The sequence below is a fragment of the Pyrgilauda ruficollis genome, unplaced genomic scaffold (genome assembly GCF_017590135.1).
Source record: "Pyrgilauda ruficollis isolate IOZ18807 unplaced genomic scaffold, ASM1759013v1 scaffold74, whole genome shotgun sequence".
NCBI lineage: Eukaryota > Metazoa > Chordata > Aves > Passeriformes > Passeridae > Pyrgilauda > Pyrgilauda ruficollis.
In genome coordinates, this window is record NW_024529266.1 from 2,706,931 (window position 1) to 2,726,842 (window position 19,912).

A 19,912-nucleotide genomic window follows, 5' to 3' on the forward strand; every position below is an offset into this window, starting at 1 on the left:
ATTCTGATAAACAACAGCAGAGTTAAAATGCTGCTTATCAGAACTCTACACATATTGAAGTGTTTTGTACCTGAAAATTCAAAGGAAAGAGCAAAGTTTCCAACAGCCAAACCTCATAAAGTGTACAGGTGTACTTTTTTGTGAGAGCTTTTTCTCTGTCATGCTTCATGTAGATCGTCTTTGCTGGCCTCAGCATTTCCAGTGGAAATGATCCAGGAGTAAATCAGACATTGAGATTAAATGAAGCAGAAAACAAAACAAATTGCACATGAACAAAGTACTGAAGGGTACGTAGAGACTTCATCAACTTTGGTAGTTGCATGGTCAAGGGTTAGAGGTAAAGGGAAGAAGTATTTCCTTTTTCAGTAACCATGAACAGGACCTGTAGAGTTCAGGAGGGTGGATTGCAAGCAAATAGGATGGAGTCAGTTAGAAAAATGGAAAACAGTGAAAAATGTTGAAACCCAACAAGTACCGGATACTTTTTGTCTCTAAAATGTATCTGTCTTCATTAAGCAAATAACACGCTGTAAAGGAGGGTTAGTCTGCAAAGTATCCAAAGTGAATTGTCATATAATAAACTCTTTCTTTTCAGTAATCTCCCTCCAGGAGTTGGAAGGCTGCTTTAGTTTCCCCACCTCCTCCTGCTCTCACTGGGATGAACAGGAACTCTTTACCTAACTTTTTCTCCTATTTCCTATGCTCCAGCTACAGCTATTTAAGTCATCCTTACCAGGAGTCATTAAACGAGTTTATGTCTGTTTTATAATCAGGAGTTAAAATTGGACACTTCCATGCTGCTCAAATTGAAATGCTGCATGTTTTAAAGAAGAATGCAGCATCTTTAAAGAAAGAAGTTGGCTTTGCAAAAAGGATTGGGTAAGGGGCAGGAAGAAACTGAGAGAAAATCGTGAAGATGAAGAGCAGGAAAGAGAGAGAATGAGAAGCAGAGAGCAGAACTTCAGCCTGAGAAATAAAACATTCTAATCAGAATATAAGTAGGAACTGTTTCTCCTTTGGGGGTATAATCAACAAGTACACAGTTACAAAAAGGTAAAGTTGTGCCTTTCTTCCTGACCCAGCTGCCCAGTTCTAGCTGTTCCTTCACTTGGTGGAGGAGCTGAGCAGCTGCAAATTGAGCTACATGAGTGGGAAAAAAAGGAGAAAAATAAAAGTTCTTTTCTCTGATTCAGACTGTGGTCATTTGAGTGCAAGTGCTGGATCAAATGGGAAGGAAGCAAAAGAGGGGCTGGGAAGGACAAAAAGCAGTGACTGTGAGCTAGGAGAAAGCACATAATCCTTCGGATAGTGGTTTATACTGACTGAAGGGCTGCAGCATCATTCCAGAAGTTAAATTATATGTGCACCATGCTCAATAGGAGCTGAGAAGTAAATGCAGAGGACTGCAATTCTGCTCCTCCTTCAAAGTTAGATTATTGAAGGCTTTGAAAGACACTCAACCCCAAAAAATCCAGGAGTCAAGTGTGGATAAAGAATCTGTTCTGGCCATATTAAAAAATACAGACTGTGTTCAGCAGCTACATTTTTGATGGAGAAATCTCTGAGGCTGTACTTCTAATATATTTTTTATAGCATTCTATGGGTCCAGTGTTTGGAATGTGATGGTAAAGCCAACAAATATCAGGAGCATGGGACATCATACTTATGAGACCTAGCATGGTTCAGGTGGACAGAATCACTGATCAGTGATGGTCATCTGGGAAGAGGAAGCTGGGAAGGCAACTCCAAGTGACTTAGCTGGGAAAATTAAGCATTAGCCATCAAGCTAGCATGAGGGTCCTGCGTGTGTGTGGCTAAAGGTTCACATTTTTTCTTTCTCCAGAGAACAATTAATCAGGAACAGAAGTGTGTTAAATTGCTGACACGATGAGTTGGAGACCAGGTTCACCTTAAACTTTGCAGGTAAAATACCTCCAAAATGCCTTTTATGCCTTCTTGTTTTGGAGGCAACATGGGAAGGAAAGTTTGACATGCTTTCTCTCAAAGACTACACTATTGTTTTTATTAAAGTATGTTGTATGAGTTCACAAAACATTAATGTGGTTCCGATTAATCTGCTGAAATGAACTTCAAAGCCCTTACAGGATCTATATTCTCCTTTTATCAAAGTCTGTTTATGCAAGGTGTCTTGAGAGTACAGAGCACGGAAATTTGTCACTGTGGATATGCATTCATTGGTGTTTGTCCTTTCCTATTTAGTTCATTTCATAACTACTACAAGTTTTCAATCTTTGATTCTGAAAAGAATCAGGAATTTCCCTCTTCTAAGTCCACTCATTTTCAGGCTAAGTTTCTCCTAGTTATTTCGAATCCCCTTTTTCTTATGTTTCCATAGTTAATAATTTTAATAGTTCTTTTCCTTCTGACCTTGCTGTTCCCTTGTTGACGTGTTTGTGGACAATAATCATATTGCCTCTCAGCTTTCATTTTGCCCGGTACAGCATGTACAGCACCTTCAGTTGCTTCCTGTACAATGGGCTGTTGATTCACCCTTTACTTAATAGCACTTCTGTATGCCTGCTACAGGTTCAAAAGAACCTTGACCAGGATATCATAAGTCATGTATGGAATAAATGCCTTTGGATATGAATATTAACAATTCTTCATTCTTGCAGAAAAGATCTTTCTTGAGGCCTCCTATGGTCATATCTGTCTCTATTACAGTTGTGACACTGAACCTTGTCATCAGCAGTACTACAGATTTCTTGCCTCCCCTCTTGTGAAGCCAGAAATGTTCTCTGTGAAATGTTAGCTTTCTATGTGTAGTCCTATTGGTTCCAAGGAACTTGAATCAGTCCAGTACGACCTACATTCCCTGCTTCTACTGCTCCTTAGTAAGAATATATTTGATATTTCTTGGATTTACTCATCAGTTCCTCTTAAGTCTTAAATTCAAGGCAGAGTTGCTGTCTTACTTATCCAGATAATGTTTTTGGTTGACCAATGATCCAAAGTTACATTTTTTCCAGTTTTCTGCTAGCTTGCTGGTTTTTTTCCTGTGCCTTTCCTTCCTTGTGTTTTCAATCATAGAATCACAGAATCAAAAAATTACTTGGGTCAGAAGGGAACTTCAAAGGTCATCCAGTCCCTGCCTCCTGCAGAGAGTATATCTAGATAGAATATATCTTCCAATATATTGTCCTCATCTAAACTGACCTTGAAAGTTTCCAGGGGTGGAGTATCTACCACCTCTCATCTGTTTCAATGTTTCACCACCCACATTGTAAAAAACTTCTTTCTTATATCTAAAATAAATTGACCCTCTCTTAGTTTAAAATCATTATCCCTTGTCCTAAAATCAAATTATCAAAAATCCATCAATCAAAAGCAGTGACTTTCTTAGATTCTGAGTGTCATCACATTATCCACCAGATCATTAAAGATCTGTCAAAAACAAAAGTCCATGTTATATCCTATGGTCTCCCTAACACTGATTCTGCCTCCTGCATCACCACCAGCTGTGGTTCTACTTGATGTTTCCAGTACGAGCGCCACCAGCCACACTGTTTAAAACATCCTCAAATTTTATACCACAAAGACTTATGGGGACTTTGCTACCTTTTTTCATTTGTGAATACAGAACCATCAAGGGGTAACCAGTGGGGTACTGGACCATAAGCTCTATGAATTCATCAAGACCAAACTGACATCAACTGCAGTTCATAGAATAGAATATTCCTTGTGGTAGAAGGGACCCACAGATATCATCAAAGTCCAAATCCTGGCCCTGCACAGGACACCCTGAGAATCACACCATGTGCCTGAGAACATTGTCCAAATGCTTCTTGAACTCTGTCAGGCTGCTGCTGTGACCAGTTCCCTGGGGAGCCTGTTCCAGTGCACAGCCACCCTCTGGGAGAAGAACTTTTCCCTGATATCCAGCCTAAAGCTCCCCTGAAACAACTTCATGCAGTTTCCAGGTCCTGCTCCTGGTGACCAGAATGAAGAGATCAGTGTCTGCCCCTCCTCTTCTCCCTGTGAGGAAGCTGTAGACTGTGATGAGGCCTCTCTATTGATTCATTTTGACCTCCATGATGTTGCAGACCAGGCTGTAATTTAAGTATGCATACATCAGCCTGTACCATCTCTTTGACCAGAAACAGGGTCTGCTCTGTCACTCCACACCCATGGACCCCTTCAGTAGAGACCCCTATTTCCTGAAGAACCTTCATGACCACCCTAAAAGATGCCTCTTCTGAGGTGGGAAGTGTCCTTTTATCTTCTCTAAGAGAACTTCCAGTGATCTACAGAGGAGACAGAGTTTGCACATGTTTTGAGGGGCTGAAGATGTTCCTGTATCATGTATAGTAGGGGCTCTCCAGATAGTGAGAAGCAGTGCCAGTATAGTGCTTCGTAGCAGCCTGCAAAGAGAATGGACATGCTTCCCTGAAGCATGGAATTAATCAGCTTTTGCAATGGGACTGCCAATCTCTGCATGCACCTGTGGCTCATGCATTTCACATCCTATAGTGGCTGGAGACATTTCTCCTTGAATCATCAGGGAGATATCAGTCTCCTGCACTCCATTTTCCTGTAAAGCAGCAAACTAAATGTAGGTCTTCTTGCTCCATGCATTAATGAGCAGTGTTGTGTAGCTATTTCCTGCCAGTATCAGCAGTCTGGTTTATGAACTGAAAGAGACCTGGGATTCTGCTGATATTTCTGGGTCCACTTGTCAAAATGCAGACCTTCATCACCCTGAGAATCACACCATGTGCCTGAGAACATTGTCCAAATGCTTCTTGAACTCTGTCAGGCTGCTGCTGTGACCAGTTCCCTGGGGAGCCTGTTCCAGTGCACAGCCACCCTCTGGGAGAAGAACTTTTCCCTGATATCCAGCCTAAAGCTCCCCTGAAACAACTTCATGCAGTTTCCAGGTCCTGCTCCTGGTGACCAGAATGAAGAGATCAGTGTCTGCCCCTCCTCTTCTCCCTGTGAGGAAGCTGTAGACTGTGATGAGGCCTCTCTATTGATTCATTTTGACCTCCATGATGTTGCAGACCAGGCTGTAATTTAAGTATGCATACATCAGCCTGTACCATCTCTTTGACCAGAAACAGGGTCTGCTCTGTCACTCCACACCCATGGACCCCTTCAGTAGAGACCCCTATTTCCTGAAGAACCTTCATGACCACCCTAAAAGATGCCTCTTCTGAGGTGGGAAGTGTCCTTTTATCTTCTCTAAGAGAACTTCCAGTGATCTACAGAGGAGACAGAGTTTGCACATGTTTTGAGGGGCTGAAGATGTTCCTGTATCATGTATAGTAGGGGCTCTCCAGATAGTGAGAAGCAGTGCCAGTATAGTGCTTCGTAGCAGCCTGCAAAGAGAATGGACATGCTTCCCTGAAGCATGGAATTAATCAGCTTTTGCAATGGGACTGCCAATCTCTGCATGCACCTGTGGCTCATGCATTTCACATCCTATAGTGGCTGGAGACATTTCTCCTTGAATCATCAGGGAGATATCAGTCTCCTGCACTCCATTTTCCTGTAAAGCAGCAAACTAAATGTAGGTCTTCTTGCTCCATGCATTAATGAGCAGTGTTGTGTAGCTATTTCCTGCCAGTATCAGCAGTCTGGTTTATGAACTGAAAGAGACCTGGGATTCTGCTGATATTTCTGGGTCCACTTGTCAAAATGCAGACCTTCATCTCAAAACCCACCTCCTAAGACACTTTCTATTATTCTGGCTTTGTTTTTTTGTTTGTTTTGTGTGTGTATGTGTGTGTGTGTGTGTGTTTGGCTGACCAGTTTTCCATCAGTCAGGCTTGTTTATTTGCACAGAAGTGTGCAAACTTTGCACAATGCAAGCTTCACACATGCCACAGGCTGTAGTTCTTGTCTGCGTGCTTTTCCAGACAATTCATATTTGTGTTAACTGCTCCTTAGGTCAATGTCCTTAATTCTCTTTAAATTGTTTTGTATTTTCTTGTGATATCCACCTTCTTAATTTTATTTGGCAAATCAGGTATGCTGTAAGTGCTGAAAACCTGCTTCTTTACAAACCTGCCTGCTTGAAAGGAAGACTGTTGACATTTACTTGAGTATTGATTAACCCATTTGGTTCAAATCAGAAATGAGTAGACCTCTGCAAGTAAAGTTACATATCAAAGCATGCACTGTATTTATGGAAACAAATACAGATAACTGTAATTTCTAACACCAGATTCACTCTGAAAATAACTTTGAAATATATTTTAAGATCTCACTATATGAGACCATTTGTCAATTTTGTGTAAAACTCAAAGGATTCCTATAACCTTGAGCTGGACTTTGCCTCTATTCCACTTAAAATTCTTAAAAGTTACACCTATGACAATTAAACTCTGTTGTACAATATTTGATTGTAGTGTTCAGCAAGCCTACTGGAATGACGTCAAATAAGAAGAGTTTCAGGAGGTTCAATCTAATAGTGTTTCAATATTTAACTGTATTTGAAAGCCAGTAGGAATCCTTGTTTTAATATTAAACAGTCCAGAATAGCCAAACAGCTACTTCTAAGCTTTTTGTGCTTTGTTAGATTAAGAGCTACCAGCAGCTCCTTCAAGGTTCACTTTTGATTTGCTTTCGATAAAACCGCTGAAATCTTCAAGCCAAGACAGAATGCCTGACTTTGCTCCTGCTGTTAAAGGCAAATAAGCATCAGGGTCAACAGGACTGTGCTTCAGTGCCTCCCATACCATAAAACTAAAGACAGATTAAAAAAGTGCTCAAGGCAGTCCTTGCCTTTCCTAGAGGAGAACAGCACTGTTCGTGTGGGCAGTATCCTATGTGCTCATGCTTATCTGAGCCCTACTTTGAAGTACCTATACAGGCTGTATACCTTACTTTGACTCCTTATACAAAAACATACTTTACTCCTGGACTCAATTTAAAAATCCTTAGGACAACCATCTTCTGGAGAAAAGAAGTATGTAGGAGGAGTAAAACTTAAAAAGAAGAGTGACACTTAAATTTTGAATGGAAGATAATGCTTGTTCACTTTCTCCCTAAGTAAAATTTTCCCCCAGACATTTTACACTGCCATTAAACCATACAATCAGCTAATTACCTATAATAGCACTATTATTTAACTGGTAATTTTTTTTACCAATTTATGATTGGAATTCTGCCAAAATCCTCACACGTGAAATGGTGGAATAAAAATCTTTCTGTAAAATGAACATTTCAGCTGGCAAATCATCTACAGTACTGATGCATGAACAAAAGCGACCTTGTCTCATGTACAAAGGATGCTCATTCTTTGGGGTCAAAGTTATCCATATTTGCTAAGCAGTGCTGTAAAATTGTTTAGTACTCAGAAGTCATGCAGATACAACTGTGCTGGAGGCACCACAAACAGTTGGAACAGAGCAGAATGGAGAGGATGACCCTGCATAGCCTCTAATCCACACTGCTCAGCCAGGCTGCCACTCTGTTTACCCACAGTTCTGATCCTTATGCTTAGGTAAACAGACACCAAAGCCTTCTGTTTTGTGGGCTTGGTTATTCTTGTTTGGTTTGGGGGTTTTTTTTTGTTTTTTTTTTTTTTTTTTATTTTAAAAGCATTCTATTTCACTTTACACTTGATAATTTTTTTAAGTCTTAATTCCGCAGAAAGAAGCATAATGTCTGATTCAATAGATGTTCATATGCAATTCATAGTTTTCCCAAGCTCCTGCATACCAGGCAAGACATGGTATTTTAAAATATGTGAACATGAGACAAATAAGCATGCCTATATTTTCATTTTCAGAGCCTTCCACTATATCTTCCTGCTAAGAGAAAAAGAAGAGCAGTATCTACTGTATTTTTTTTTCCTGACACAGCTAGCATTCTGGTTTTGACAAATATAAACTAAAAGGATTTTAGCCTCAGATGTCTTGATAATCCATCATGTTCATTTCAAAGTTTTACAAAAATATGCAATTCTGATAGATATGTCAATAAATAGCCGGATAGACCACAGGTAATTCCATATTCATTCGGGAACTGTCCTATTTATGTGTAATTTTTTCTGACTAGCCAGTTCACATAATCACTTTAAACTATTTAAAATGTTAAAGCTTTAAGCTATTAAACTTTGAATTATTGTTAGTTATCACTTTTGATAACAATAGTTCAAAGTTTTACTGTATGTCATTCTTTAATAAATAAATAAACAATAAAATTTTGAAAGAATACCTGGAAAAAAAGAATCTCTCATTCACCAAAAATAAAGTTTAAATATTTGTTACAATATTGTCTGTTAAACATCAAAATTTTTGGAGTGATTTTAAAACTTAGTATCTTAATTCTCCTTTTTTGAAGTATTTATTTCTCGTTTCTGTTTCCTGTATCTAGAGTAAACTATTCTCTACCGTTTGGGAAAATCTCTCAACAAAAATCCTGCAGTTAGTTAATTTCTGCTCTTTTCAAGTATTTGTAGAATGACGTATACCCAGTTTCCTTTATGAAATTAAATGATTCATTCTCAAATAGGAGCCACACCTCCTGAAATCACAATACCTTCAGACACAAAGAGTAGCCCTGGCTGTGTTCATGCATCTTGCTTTGCCTAGGCATCATCACATTCTCAGGCTGGAAACTGATCTATGAAATATGATTTTGATGTCCATATTGCATCGACTCTCAGTCATTCTTAAACTTTTCTATGCTCTCAAAACTGTCACTAATTCAGGTATGATATGGAGAAGAGACTACACCTGCAGAGCTTAAAATCATTTCCCATTGTATCAGTTATATATTTCTAAGGAATACTGGAATTGCTGAAGAAACCCACTGGCAAATCTGCTCTGAATTATTGACAACAACATAAAAAACCCTTTAAGTCAGCTATTACAATAAATCATGTCAGCTAAGCGTGGTAGAAAGTTACAGAAGAAAAAAATCAAAACTGGTGTAAATTCAGAGTTTTATTAAAAAATAATCCCTTTCAGACAGAGTAAAACATATAATCTTCAAATTTCTGGTACACTATCACTTTTTAGTAGAAAATGTGACCTCAAATATGATCTTATATCATGCATGTACTGTGATGTGATATGATATGCAGCTGGCACTAACACTCCCCAAGTATTTGCATTAAAAAACCTATTTTTAATTTTTTGATTATTAAATATTCCACTTTATTTGTAGTTAAAAAATAAGTTTGTGTTTCACAACTCTCATAAAAATGCGTATGATATCACAAATTTCTTTTTGAGTAGCAGTGTAATTCTAGAAACTGGTTTGTTGAAGCCTTACGTGTTTCAACAGGATACAGGATAAGCAGTGACCTTTCAAAGTGAAATGCAAATTGCCAATCACAATCATCAAATCATCCAGTGGAACACCCATTAAGTTCATCTTCAATCAGACTTCCTAAGAATTGCTTTTTCTCCATCTGGACTGCTACCTTTTGACCTTGGACTGCAGCCAATTCTGCTCAGTAACCTTTACACCGTGTTAGTTATTCCCTTTTCCCACCTGATCTCATTAGAAGCAACTTTCTTCCTGTTTTGTAAGAGAAATAGGAAATCTGCTCATCCAGTGCAATGCAGTCCAAGACAGTCACTGCCAATAAAACAATCAAGCTGCAAAATGTTAGGGAAATTGGAAAAGGCCAAGAATAACATTACAGAAAATCTGAAGTGATGGAAATTAAGAAAAATAATGGAACCCTGATAATTAAGCAGCATTATGGTGCTATTGTCACCTTTTTTTAACCTTTTCCTTTATCCACCCACTGGGTGAGATACAGATGCTGTTTTCAAGGGTAATATACCCACAGTCTGTTGCCACAGATGAAACTGACCTCTTGGAGAAATCACCGAACTTCTGCAGCCTACAAAAAAAACCCTGCAAATCTCCAAATGCACAACAAGAGGCAGATATCTATCTTCCCCATAAAAGGAAGTTAACGCTCCAACCTATATATGTTGTCTTCTCCCACAGCAGTGCAAGGACTAACCCCTTGTTATGTTGATGGGGGTCTGTGCCCCCCATCCCCAGCCGCTGGGCAGTGCTGAGCTGGCTGTTCTCTGGCCAGAGCACCCTGCAGCCTCTCCGCAGGCCTGCTCCCTCCCCAAGGGTTGGTTCTGCCTTCACCAAACTGTGGAGCCAGCAGCTGCCTCTGACAGGTCTTGCCTGCTTCTCTTTCAACCCTGTTTCTTAGGGTTGTCAGGGCTGGCATAGAAAATTAGTTTTTCTTTGGCTTAGTACTATCCTTCCTCCCTCTAAAGAGCTACCCAGTTCCTCCCTCTAAGTGAGGTGTAGCCTAGTCACTGGCTTTTGATTCTTCTGAGAGTTACAGTATTTATTTAATCTTTTTAACTTCCTTGTTAAGGATTTTTTCAGACTACCCCTTTTTATCTCTTTTCCTAGTATAGAAAGGGAGTGTAATGGTATTCTTAGATTTTTTTTTTTTTCACACAGAGAGAATACTGTCCAGGTTTTCCTGTAACATTTAACTAATCCTTTATCACCACAGATATGATGCTATAATGTTCCAGGTATAAATTTCAATGACCAAACAGGCAAGTGAGTACAGATCTATGCAGAAAACAAGAAGTAAAAATTATTTTTATCTACATCATTCTTTCATAAACACCATCTTGTAGCAGAAGGAGTAGCATTACAGAAGACTAAAGTTCAGTTAATTAATTACATTAATTAACTGAACTTTAGATAGCAGTCATGAATAACTCAACATTTCTATTTAGGTGAGTTAAGATCTGAAACATCAAAAAACCCAGAAGTAATAAAAAGTGTTTTGCAAAATAAAATATGTTTAACAGATATGCAGAAAGTAGAAATTATACAGAAAAAAGATTATTGTAAATTCAGCTAGATCTGTTTACCTATGGGAACACAAACTGAAAGAAAAGCATTCGTTAGTATTTGAAACAACAGAGCAAAGGTGTCCTGGTAAACAGTCCTGCAGCAGAAGGAAGATGAACTGGTGGACTTCATATCAGGCAAGGCAGATGTAAATTACTTGTCTTTAAAGACAGTTTATTTTAATGTGTTTCTGTCACAGTACACTTTTGCAGTTACATTTCTGGAAGAGCAGCTGTTGCTGTTGAGTGGGCATCCAGCAGCACTGACTCTGCCATTTCACTGTGCTCCACCTGTCTCTCACGTCCTCAGCTCCACTCACATCTTCCCTGCACAAATTCCTACTCCCAACATATGGCTTTACCCTCCTGGTTACCGATTTCCTCTGTCACAACCGGGCCACCTCTTTTAAAGACCTGAATTTGGTGAAGCCAGTGTCTAAAATAACAGTTTTCCCTGAACAACACCCCCCCGATCCCTGTGAAACATGCACCTGCCCCCATGCTGAGTGGCAACTCACATTAGTGGGAATCTGCTCCACTTTATGTCTTTTCCACTGCAGCAGGTCTTTTAAGGGAAGTAATCTATTTGTCGGGTCACCAGTTGCTTTTGCAGTTGAATTTTTTGCTGTTTTTGCAACTTGAACCTTACAAAGCGGTATAGGGAGGTGTGAGCTGGCTGTTGTAATACCCATCCAATAATAACTATGCAAGTTAGGCAGCTAAGAGAAAGCTGAGAATGCTAGTCAGAGCCCAGCATATCTTTGGATAACTCCACATCTAGGAAACCTGCTCAGTAAGAGACATATTGCCTTCTGCTGCTTCTGGGAGCTCACAGACACCCCTCAAGGCTGCCCTGTGTCTCAGTCTGAGGTGCTGGACTGCTTTATGGACTGCATAGGTCATGCAAGTGCTTCATGTCAGCTTCCTAGGCTCTCGGGATCAAGGTACTGCATGGCAACATGCTTAGAGAAGTAAATCCTTTGTTGAACCTAGAATGACTCCTGCCAGACATTCCTTAGTGCTACCTCATCTTGGTAAGTCAGAGAGAAAACGTGAGATGACATCCCCCCACAGAGAACAGCAGTTTTTACCTATGCCCATTCCCCACCCATGTCAATGTCTGCAGTTATATGAAGCATATTTTCCCTTCAAATTTTTAATGGGGATCCATGAAGAGCATCTGTGCTGGTTGTTGGTTGTTTTTCTTTTAAAGTCAAGTCAAATTTAACAAATACAGGTCTCATTCATAAGCAATGAAGTGTATAAACCACTGCAAATCATGCAATGAAGGGAGCAGTCCAAGTTTACACTCCAGAGATTACAGCAGCAAAGGGGTGGTTCAGGAAGTTTCTACTTCCTTCCTAAAGTAAGTAGAAGGTTACAAATTAATCTCAAAAGAGTTTATAAGTCTTCAAAGAGTTAATGAGTAGGTTAAAACTGCCTGCTTCTCTTAATTGTCTACAGGGCAGTTGGTCCTGTAGCATATAAAGTACCCATACATGAATATGAGAAGTACAGCAGAGAGCCAGCAAACAGCAGACAGGAACCAAGTGCTGTGTCTTCTGCAAAAGATGCCAAAAGGTCTTTTCACTTTAATTCGTCTTTTTATGCTCTTACTCAGTTTCTCCACTATTTGCCTGGGAGTACTTTGCATGTCCATGAATTCCTCCATGTGCAGATGTGGGTACAACAAGCTAGTGTTTTATTGCCTGTTAGCTCTGGGGCTCTGTCTCCTTGTTACTGGCATTTTCTGGAGCACTTTCCATGAAGTCCTGAAATACAGGGCCCTTGGCATCTTCATTCGAAATCCCAGCCACAGAGAACCATATGTCTGCACCATAGACAGGTATGTGTTGCAGATGAATTGGGAGGGAGGGATGCTATTTTTTAAACATATTGTGAAAAGAAAGAAGCAATACAAGGTTTTTACCAAATGCAAATTTTGTAGCCATTTTATTATTTTTCTGTGGAGAGAACTGTAGTCTGAAATTTTATTTGCTAGAGCAAGCAGCAATGTGCAAACAGCCATTCATGCAAACAATACCTAAGGTAAGGTATACTACATGAAACAGAGAAAGTTTCAGACTTTCCCAAGCTTCTAAAGCCATCCATGGAGGCAGCAGGTGCAGCTATTCCAACTTCACACAGGAGCATAGTGAGATCCATCTCAGCAGACAATTTAAAATGCTGCTGGGGAGTAGGCGCTCAAGTTGAGGTATGCAGGGGGCCTCTGCTCATTCATTATTTGGCTCCTGCTTAAATTTTATTGTCTAATTGTGCCCACGATTTAAAAACCTCAGGAAATTCAACCAGGCTAAGCACAAGGTTCTGCATCTGGGTTGGTGTAAATCGAAGCACAAACACAAGCTGGGCAGAGAATGGTTTGAGAACAGTCCTGGGGAGAAGAACCTGGCAGGGGGGTTGTTGATGAAGTAGGTCAGTGTGACCCAGCAATGTGCACTTGCAGCCCAGAAAGCCAAATGTGTCCTGGGCTGCATCCAAAGTGTGACCAACAGTTTGAGGGAGGGGATTCTGCTCCTCGGCTGTGACTTTGTGAGTCCCCACCTGGAGCATTTCATCCAGATCTGGTGTCCTTGGCACAGAAAGGGCATGGACCTGCTACAGTGGGTCCAGAAGAGCACCATGAAGATGATCAGGGGAATGGAACACTTCTCTTGTGATGACAGGATGAGAGAGCTGGAGTTATTCAGCCCTGAGAAGGTTTCAGTGAGTCTACAGCATCCTATGTATATGAAGGGAACTTATAGGAAAGATGGACAAGGGCATCAAAAAAGAACACGTAGTGACAGGACAAGGGGGAATAGTTTCAAATGGAGAAAGGTTATATTAAATATTGGGGGAAAATGCTTCACTGTGAGGGTGGTGAGGCACTGGAGCAGGTTGCCCTGAGAAGCCGTGGCTGCCCTATCCCTGGAAGCGCTCAAGACGAGGTTGGATGGACAACCTGGTCTAGCAGAAGGTGGCCCTGCACATGGCAGGAACTGAATGATCATTAAGGTCCCTTCCCAGAACATTCTGTGACCCTGTGATTTTGTTCTTAACAAAGTCTAACGCTTTGAGAGAGAGAGTTTCTTAAACTTCTCTAGGCCTGGCAAAACTCTTTAACATGGTCACTGGATACAAATTTCTTTTCCTGGACTGTTGTGGAAACCGTACTGGAAACACCGACAAAGGGTGTTCTAAAGACACTATAAAAGCAACATTCAGTAAATTTTGGTTAGATAAGCAGAATCATACCAAATTTATTTTAAAACTGTGGAAAACAATGGTTATTGCAATAATAAATAACTTTGAACACTGATCTTATTCTTCTTCCAAATTAAACTTTTCTCTCACTTATTAAAATACTCACAAGAATGAGTGTATGCCATGGTTGGGAATTTTCATGGGGAAGGCTTGTCTTTTTAGAATGCTGTTTTAATAAAACATTTTGTACAAAGACAAGGCAAATGATACCAGTTATGTCTACATTTTATATTAATGTGTTTCATTCTTTAAACACACTTAGATGTCTGTTTACAGTTAAAGCCTCATTCTAAATTCTGGAAACATAACAGACGAAGCATCTAACCAAGCTCTGTGAGACAAATCACACTTCACCATGATGTGTGTCTTTTTCGTTTGCTTATTTTAGGCCTGACTTCTACCCTCCCTCTTATGAAGACAGCATAGATCCTGAAAAACTTGTCTCCCCACTGTCAGTTGCCTCCACACTAAAACAGCAAGAATTTATCAATATTCCTCCGCCTCCATACAGTGAAAGCAGTGCAGAGTTTGTCAGTGAAACAAATGAGCAGGAACAGCCACCACCATACACATTATCTCTGGAGCAACAGCAAACAGCTGGCCAAGACCCAAACCCCACAGAAGGGGGTTAAATTCTCATTTATTCATCCAAGAAATCGGTTGCCAACAGGATACAGATTTCCAGAGTACCTCAGGAAGAGCAACACCTGTCAAAACATGAGAGACAGGCAGCCAGTAAAATCCTGCATCTGCGGAGCATGGAAAACTGGAAGAAGACTTGTAGCATTGATCGCTAATAGCAACACTACTTAAAGTGAAATTGTCCAGGAAAACATTGATCATTTGTGACTCAGAGTGGAGTTGGAGGGGATATGTAAATGAGCTCAGTATTTCCAATTAGAATAAATCTCCAGAGAGATAGAAATGCTCAGGCTGTGTCTAGTAAAAGTCACCATCTCTGGCAATAGGAGTTTCTTACACTGCAAGATAAATGAACTATCATGGTATTATCAATCTTGATTTCTGCTTCATAAGGAGTTTCAGAAGAAAGCTCTCATTTTTGGTTTTCAGACATTAACTGACTTGGGAAACCTATTAACATAGCTTTTGTTTGAAATTTGCAGATTATCTGTTGCAACTGATTATTTTTGTATTGTATGCCTTTCAAGTTATTTGTTTTATGTGGGGGGTAAAAAGAACTGCTATTTTACTAGTGAATTAATGAATAAATTTTGTATTTAAAACAAATGCCTTGTATTTGCTTCTATGATACAAGATGCCCATGATTCAGGATAAGGGCACAGTAAAATACACCACCTAGCTGCCAGAGAGCTCTGGTTATGCTTACATCTCCTCAGAGAGAACTATCAATTGCAGGAGGAAAAATAATCTCTGATTCCTCTGAGCCAATTCTAAGAGCAATTGCTTGTGTTACAGCTTACTCAAGACTGTGAGAACTGAAAAAGGGACCCTGTACTCTGTTTCTGACACAAGTGGCTTCATAATTACACAACAAACATCAGAAAAAACACCGGCTTGGACTCATCCTTGTTCTGTTACATGTATCCTTCCTCCCACAAAATCACTGAGGCAAATTTGCATCCAGGCCACTGTCATCTGTAATTCCAGATGGCAAGAAGAATTTCATGAAGGTTCGCTCAGACTTGAACTCTGATGTTTACTTTGGATGGAATTTTTCTTTCTGGGTTGGAAGGTTTGGATTAGAGAAGATCATTTAGCCCAAGCCCCTGCACTAAGCAGGTACATCTTCAATTATATCAGTTGGTCAGAGCACTGTCCAACTTGACCTTTAATTTTTCCAGGAGTGGGACATGTATCACCTCTCTAGGCAACCTGTTCCTGGTTTTATTACACACCAGTGAGACTGAAAAGCTATCACACTTTCCAGATGTTCATGTACTGTAAAACTACAAGTCAAGCATTACAGCTTTACATGCAAGCCATGGTAGTAGCCACTGCTAAGGCCAGAGAACTGACAGTTGTGTCAGTTTTGTCTTTCAAAGAATTTAATCCTTCATGGGAAGAACACACAGTTCTTCAGTTGTTGTAAGTAGAAAGGAAAGAAGATTAAAAAGGGGTGGACAAGCTACAGAGGAAGAAAAATCCTTTCAGGACAAGTTGGGGATGAGAAATGTAGAAAAGTACTCAGAGGGAGAAAAAAAGAGTCCCTGAAAGAGACAGAAGACATAAATATTTTTCAAAGTGACTGAGAAGCAGCACACCACAGAGAACAATAAAAACCAGAGGAACACAACACTTTATTTCCAAAACAGTTAAAGAGAGGATCTGCTTGAGTGGCCTTGTTATGGCCTTACCTCCTAGCATTACCATATGCATCCTCCAAAATCTCCTGCTTCTTTACTCCAGTCTCAGGTTCTGAAGGCAGCCAGCACTGTGCAAATATTAGTGCAGGCATCAATCACAGCAGGTAAGACTGATCAACCAGGAGACAGCCCACCGCAAAATTGATGCCCTCTCCATGTTTAGCTTTTTTTTTTTCTTTCTCTTTTCCCTATGGAAATCTAACTTTTACACTAGGAGATATTAAAGCAAGACTGAGAGAGTGGAAAATGGCTGGGACTACAGTTCTGGGTCATATTAAGAGCAAATATTGCAGGATTATCACTCAAGTTTGCTCTTGGAGTGGTTTGCTATAGGAAATGCATTCAGAGCATTTCTACATACATTTATGAACAAGCAGAAAGTTCTTTCCTTTCTTCCAATTCCACAAGAGTCCTGCAGTGCCCCTCTTTAGCGCCAGCCTTTTGCAGATGTTGTGAGGTCATACTGGATCCAAAAATGTGAAACTGAGGATAAATGCATCTTCAACCTGCAGTATGCAATAAAATATTTGACACAAAAAAGTTACTGAGATAGGGAGAACATTCACATTAATACCTAATATTTTGATACAATCTAGTTTTAAGTTTCTCTTTTCAGCTAATGATTATGGACTTAATGCAAAATGGCATGGGCAATGAGCTCAAAAATGCCAACAATCTTAAAGGCTTTAAACACTTTGCTTTTGATTGTATTTAACAGCCATGAATTTATCTTTGCCAAAAGTAGTAGCTGGAAATTTTACATTAGAATAAATTTTGGGCTGAAGGATATTAACTGGTCAAACTAAAGCTTGAGAACAGAACAGATTCAGTGCATTGACAAGCAACTTCCTGACACTCGTGACTGAAAGCCAAGCTTGGCACTCACAACACCAGAAGAAATGTGTGGGCATGTGAAGGTTTTTGCTGCAGGGATCATGAGACGGTGAATTCAGAAATTTGAAAGGTGGGAGAAAAGCAAAGAATGGAACTGAAGTTTGCAGAGCAGACTTTAACATCTTCAGAGTTGCTTGGAAGAGTCACATGGGTTCTGGCCCTGGAGAAAAGATGAGTCCAGGGCAGGTGTTTAATTTTCAAAGATCACCTCCTTTATGCTCAGGAATTGTTCAATCTGATATGCAGAGTTCAAACAAAGGCAACAAAAGGCCTACACAGATGGCCAGAGAGCTCCTGACTAAACTTGATATAAACAGGAAATGTATGGAGAGGCGGAAGTGGGGACAGCTGAATAAGGAGGAATGCAGAGCACTGTACAATCATGCAGGGATGAGATGAGGAAAGCCAAAGCCCATCTGGAGCTGAACAAGGTGATGTTGTGGTTTAAGATCAATTGGAAATTAGGCTCTGAACAGCCACTTCCCTTTCCCTAATCCCCTCCAGTGAGAAAGGGACAGAAAGAGAGGGATTATGGGTTGAGACAACAATCTACTGGAAAAACAGTAATAAGATAAGGAAAACAAACAGTTACAGCAACAATACTAATAATAACAATATATAAAAGAGGGTGAGTACATGCCAAAAATGCTTATGGAAGTCCACCTATCCCATTGTTACCATGGCCAGCAATGTGCAGCTTTTCCCGAGACAAAGGAGAAAAATGGTGGGTGTTACTGCATCCCTGGTGGCCATGTGGCTTTTCCAGAGACAAAGGAGAAAAGGGTGGACATTACCACAGCTAATGTGGGGGTTTTTGTCCCACATCTGAGGCAATGGAAAACAATGTCGGACAAATCTCCCAGGCCAGTCCACATGGCTCCATCCAGAACACACCAACTGCACCACCCTATTCAGCACTTTGCTTTCACAGGTAAAGACGGAACAAAAATGTCTGTCTTTCCACTCTGCCTTTTATTCTACCCAAAGTCATGCCCTACAGTGATGACATGACTAGTATAGAATAAATCACCTGTACAGATCCATATGGCTCCAGCCTCCTTGACCTTCCCATACCTCCATCCCAGCAAATGCAAAAACAACTCTGTATGGGCTGAAACTAGGACAGATGAGAAATGGGAAGGGTAATGAGGAAAGTTTCTACAGCTACATGAGTTGAAAGAAAAGGCTGAGGTGCTCAATGCCTTCTTTGCCTTCATTGCCTATCTTTACAGGCAAAAGCACTCTTCAGGAATTTTAAGGCCTTTGACACTAGACGAAAAATATGGAGCAAGGAAGACTTTCCTTGGATGGAGCAAAAAATGGTTAGGAAGTACGTGAAAAAAACAGGACATACACACATCCATGGAATGATTTAGGATGGCATGCACAGAGCTGAAGAAGCTGAGTCACGGTACTGCAAGCTACCCTCTATTGCCTTGGAAAGATTGTGGGTGACCAGAGTGGTCCCTGAAGTAAGACAGCAAATATCACTCCTGTCCCTGAAAGAAGGAGGATCCGAGAGTTAGAGGCTGGTCAGCCTCACTTCAGTTCTTGGGGAAGTGATGGAACAGTCAATGCTGGAAACCCTTGCCAAAGCCAAGGACAAGAAAGTAATTAGGATCAGGAAGGACTTATGAAAGGTAAATTGTGCTTAACCAACTTGACAACCTTCTACGATATTGAAGTTCAACAAAGGGAAGTCCTGCTCTTGTGGATGAACAAACCCAGACAGCAATATATGCTGGGGCCAGTCGGCTGGAAAACAGCTACACAGAGAAGGATCTGGGGCTCACATGCTTAACAAAAAGTTGTCAACTCACCAGCAACTCACCTGCACAGCAAAGACAGCGATTGACATCCTGAGTTGCACCAGGAAAAACAGCAGCAGCAGCTGGAGTAAGGTGATCCTTTCCCTCTGATCAGCACTGGTAGAGTTAAGATACATCTGGAGTGCTGGTCCAGGTCTGAGTTTCCCAAGCATGTAACAGATGTGGACATGCCAGAGTACCTCTAGCAAAGGACCATAAAGGGACTCGAAAATTTGTCGTATGATGACACACTGAGAGAGTTGGGAGTGTTTAGTCTGAAGAAGAGAAGGCTCTTGAAGGATTTTATTGATTTATAGAAAATAGTGGGAAAACTTAGTGGGAAAAAAAGAAGTGTATGGACCTAAGCTCTTCTCAGTGACAGGACAAGAGGCAATGGGTACAAACTGGATGACATGAAATTCCACCTGAACACTCCAGAAGATTTTCCTGTTCGGTTTTTGATTTTGGCCTTTTTTTTTTTCACACCATGGGAGTAGTCAATCCTTTGTACAGTTTGCCCATAGAAGTTTTGGCATTTCAGCCCTTGGAGATAATTAAAATCAACTACACGTGGTCCTGGCAGCTTCCTCTACATGACTCTACTGTGAGCTGGGACATAGGTGATTTTAGTCCTGATCAACTAAATGGCCCCTCCAGCCTTGAGGATTCTGTGATCCTCTGGTTCAGGTGAGTAGTATATCGCCTTCCAAATTGCCTCTGAACACAGAGAAAATATGAGGGTTTAGGAAACAGAATGCTCCAAATAAATGTTAGTGCA

The 19,912-nt window shown here is 40.4% G+C and overlaps 2 protein-coding genes across 2 annotated transcripts in view; one reads left to right on the top strand and one right to left on the bottom strand.

Annotated features, from left to right (window-relative positions):
* Positions 1-12,325: 12,325 nt before the first annotated feature.
* TMEM252 (transmembrane protein 252) lies at positions 12,326-16,184 on the top strand. The gene is made up of 2 exons (XM_041486126.1): positions 12,326-12,666; positions 14,476-16,184. The coding sequence occupies exons 1-2, from the start codon at positions 12,326-12,328 to the stop codon at positions 14,717-14,719; spliced, it is 585 nt and encodes a 194-aa protein (XP_041342060.1). The 3' UTR covers positions 14,720-16,184.
* A 578-nt stretch (positions 16,185-16,762) lies between these two features.
* PGM5 (phosphoglucomutase 5) overlaps positions 16,763-19,912 on the bottom strand; it is a 72,544-nt gene continuing 69,394 nt past the window's right edge. Inside the window, exon 11 of the mRNA XM_041486124.1 lies at positions 16,763-16,938. Within this exon, the coding sequence (XP_041342058.1) occupies positions 16,891-16,938 (48 nt within the window). The 3' untranslated portion in view covers positions 16,763-16,890. The remainder of the gene's footprint in view (positions 16,939-19,912) is intronic.